The sequence below is a fragment of the Salvia hispanica genome, chromosome 2, assembly GCF_029641045.1.
Source record: "Salvia hispanica isolate PSC_SH4W2 chromosome 2, Shi_PSC_v1, whole genome shotgun sequence".
NCBI lineage: Eukaryota > Viridiplantae > Streptophyta > Magnoliopsida > Lamiales > Lamiaceae > Salvia > Salvia hispanica.
Genome location: NC_142693.1, coordinates 59693248 through 59696614, shown reverse-complemented (window position 1 = coordinate 59696614; position 3367 = coordinate 59693248). Strand labels below are relative to the sequence as shown.

Sequence of the window (3367 nt, the reverse complement as noted above, 5' to 3'; positions counted from 1 at the left end):
ACTAACTTATTTAAAATATTATTCATAATTAATAATAATAAATCCATAAATATCTCTAGTTTCCATATTGCTTAATTATTTTTATCTCATTACTCATCTCTTTCGCATATTTATAATGTCGAAACTTTTTGGCAACACCGACATTTAAAATATATCCTAGAACTGAACTTCCCGATGTCAAAATCCTGTCTCCGCCGCTGGATATTGGTATTTAGTTCATTTTTCTCTGCTATAGCAGATAGGCAGTATACTGTATACGTATTTGTCTCGAAGTTTTCAAAATTTTCACACTTCATTGTTGAATCTTCTACGTTCTCCTCTCAAATTACATCTGCGATAGATTTCATATATAATTCGTGGAAATAATTCATAAATTGCAGCTATGCATTTCGTGTTAAAATGCGTCTCAGTTAGCATCTCCATATTCCCTATTATAATAAGAATCTGATTCGTTAAAAAGAAAAAAGATTTGCATGATATACATTCATGGACACTTACACATTTGTTTAGAATACATTTATTATACATTCATGGACACTTATTACAACAATATTTCACTTTTTATTCGTACATTTATTTATAACACAACGAGAAGCGAAATCATTCAAATCTTACGAAACCATCAAACCTTGATGGGTTTGGCATAAAGTGGTGATTTCTTCTGCAATGCTAGTCCAAACACATCTTCTCTTTGCAGTAGTTTGGCTTTAGTGTCGGTCCCTCCCTCAAGTTCCCAATCAAAGTTATGACACAATGTTGCCAACATGCAGAACAGCATGCGACTAGCTAGTGGCATGCCAGGGCAAATTCTCTTTCCTGATCCAAATGGAATCAACTCGAAATGTTGGCCCTCAAAATTTATATCCTTGCCAAGAAACCTTTCAGGCTCAAATGACTCGGGATTCTGCCATGTATTTGGATCTCTAGCAATTGCCCAAAAGTTGATGATTATCTTTGCATTCTTGGGAATTGTGTAGCCATTTACCTGCGTTTCCTCACCAGCCTCACGTGGACCTAGTATAGGTGCAACCGGATGAAACCGGAACACTTCATTCATTGTGGCTTGCAAATATGGGAGTCTGGAGATGTCGGATCCTTCCACAATGCTTTTATCTCCAAGAACACTCTTAAGTTCTGCTTTAAGCTTTGCCAATTTGTCAGGGTTGAGTAGTAATTCTACCATCGCCCATTCCGTTGAGGCTGCAGTAGTGTCTGATCCGGCAATAATTATGTCCTAGGAAAGTAAATTAAATGAGTAACTAGAAGTGTATTTGAATATATACTACTCCCTCCGTCCCATTGAAGATGTGACCCACTTTCCTTTTCAGTTTGTCCCAACTAAGATGACCCATTACTTAAAATGGAAATACTTTTATCTCTATTTTATTCTCTCTCTTACTTTACTCTCTCCTCTCAACATACAAAATAAAGTTGCATAAAATCCCGTGCCACCCAAGAAAGGGGTCATCTTCCTTGGGACGGAGGGAGTAGTATATATATATATATATGTGTGTGTGGATGTGATCAAATACAAACTCTATATATTATATGTGTATGTGGATGTGATCAAATATAAACTCTATATATTGTACAACCTCCAAACTCTCCAAACTATGATCTGGACCATTAAAAAATGTCAAAAGATGACAAAATAACATCAGCAAAAAATATCAATCCAGTTTTACAATATTGCATTTTTCGTGCCACGTGGCACCACGTGATTGGTTGTACGATATCACTTTAAAATTAGTTCGCATATTATGGAGATATTATATAGTATTATAGGGATGTATTAAGATGACAACCCTCTTTATTGTAACACCATACCACCATTTTAGGCCATTGGATCTGAAAATCGTGTGCTTGTCATGCTGCCACGTGTAAAAACACGGAGGGGTAAAATAGGAAATTTCTAATTTTACGTTACCAGATTGCAGTGCTGTTCATTAAATATTGCAGTCTTACCATAGCAATATTGCAGTTTACCACGACTGCAATATCTAATACAATAGACTGCAATATCTAATATTGTACACTGCAAACCCGTGTTTTTTCACGAAACTTAATCCTAGGCGTCCATAAACGAGATCTAACGGACTATATTGGTGGTATGGTATTATCCTATCTATGGTGGCACCCTAGTGCACCCCTAGTATATATATATATATATATATATATATATATATATATATTATATATATATATATGCTCACCAAACATATATGTACGATTTCTTTGATGGTCAACTCATAGTGATTTTGTTCCGCTATGTCAAGAAGCGTATCCAGAAAATCATTCATTTTCTTGTAATCGGAGTCCCTCCGTTGACGCATTCGCCTCTCGACCATGCCCTCGACTAAACCCAGCAAGCTCCGGAGATGATGCCCGATCTTCCGTCGGATCCCATGCAGATCCAACGGCGCTAAGAAGGGGTAAAAATCAGAAATATTCGGAACCCCAATATACCTGGTGAAGCCATTAACATGCTCCCTGAACTCCTTATTCGCTAGCGAATCGGCAGCGCCGTAATCGGTGAGATTGATAGAGAAGAGCGTCGAGAAGACGAGGTCCGTCATGGTGGTGAACGTCGCCTCCCCGACGTTCATCACCTGGCCCCGCTCGCTGAACCCGCGCACGTGTTTAGCAAGCTTCCGCAGCGTCTCTTGGCGCTGCCCCTCGGTTTTCTGAAGCGCCTGGTGAGAGAAGAGCTGCTCTCGCCCGATCCGGCGGACTTTTTTCCACCCGGCCGAGTCAGTGGGCATGGTGTTCCACGAGGCCTTGTCGAATCCGTATATGTAGACTGCGGCTGGGATGGATCTGTTCGAGAAGGAGTTCCCATGCTTCTGGAGTATCTCTGCCGCCATCTCCGGCGAGGAGACGACAACGGTGAATTGGTTACCGAGGCGGAGGGATATCAGCGGGCCGTGGGTTTTGGCGAGCTTGGCCAAGGACTTGTGGGGGTCGGCGCTGAGTTGGAAGATGTTGCCGACTATCGGCAGGGGACGAGGCCCTGGAGGGAACTTGACACCGGGGCCTCGCCGCCGCCGTGAGAGTACAACGGTAGACCATGCTGCTGCTATCAAGGCCACGATTAAAAGAACAAAATACTCCATATTTCTTTGTTTATGTTCTCACAACTCTATACATTGCTTCCCTATTTATTGTTGTAAGTCCACAGATTAGTCAACTTAAATTGTATTTTGTAAGCTCATTAGTCCCCGCTTTCTTGATATTTTATACTCCCTCCGTCCCAAGGAAGATGACCCCTTTCTTGGGCGGCACGGGATTTTATGCAACTTTATTTTGTATGTTAAGTGGAGAAAGTAAAGTAAGAGAGAGGGATACAATAGAGATAAAGGGGTTTCCA

The 3367-nt window shown here is 40.7% G+C and overlaps 1 protein-coding gene across 1 annotated transcript; it reads right to left on the bottom strand.

Moving 5' to 3' along the window:
* Positions 1 to 501: 501 nt before the first annotated feature.
* Positions 502 to 3113, bottom strand: LOC125202147 (carnosic acid synthase-like). Its single transcript, XM_089064506.1, has 2 exons — positions 2214 to 3113; positions 502 to 1234 (listed from the first exon to the last, which is right to left on the bottom strand). The coding sequence occupies exons 1-2, from the start codon at positions 3111 to 3113 to the stop codon at positions 623 to 625; spliced, it is 1512 nt and encodes a 503-aa protein (XP_088920632.1). The 3' UTR covers positions 502 to 622.
* Between the last annotated feature and the right edge of the window lie 254 nt (positions 3114 to 3367).

Bases quoted from the DNA above. Each gene is read 5' to 3' on its own strand.
- LOC125202147 (XM_089064506.1), bottom strand. From the start codon at position 3,113: ATGGAGTATTTTGTTCTTTTAATCGTGGCCTTGATAGCAGCAGCATGG. The intron at 1,235-2,213 runs GTGAGCATATAT...TTACTTTCCTAG, and splicing joins AAATCGTACATATATGTTTG to GACATAATTATTGCCGGATC.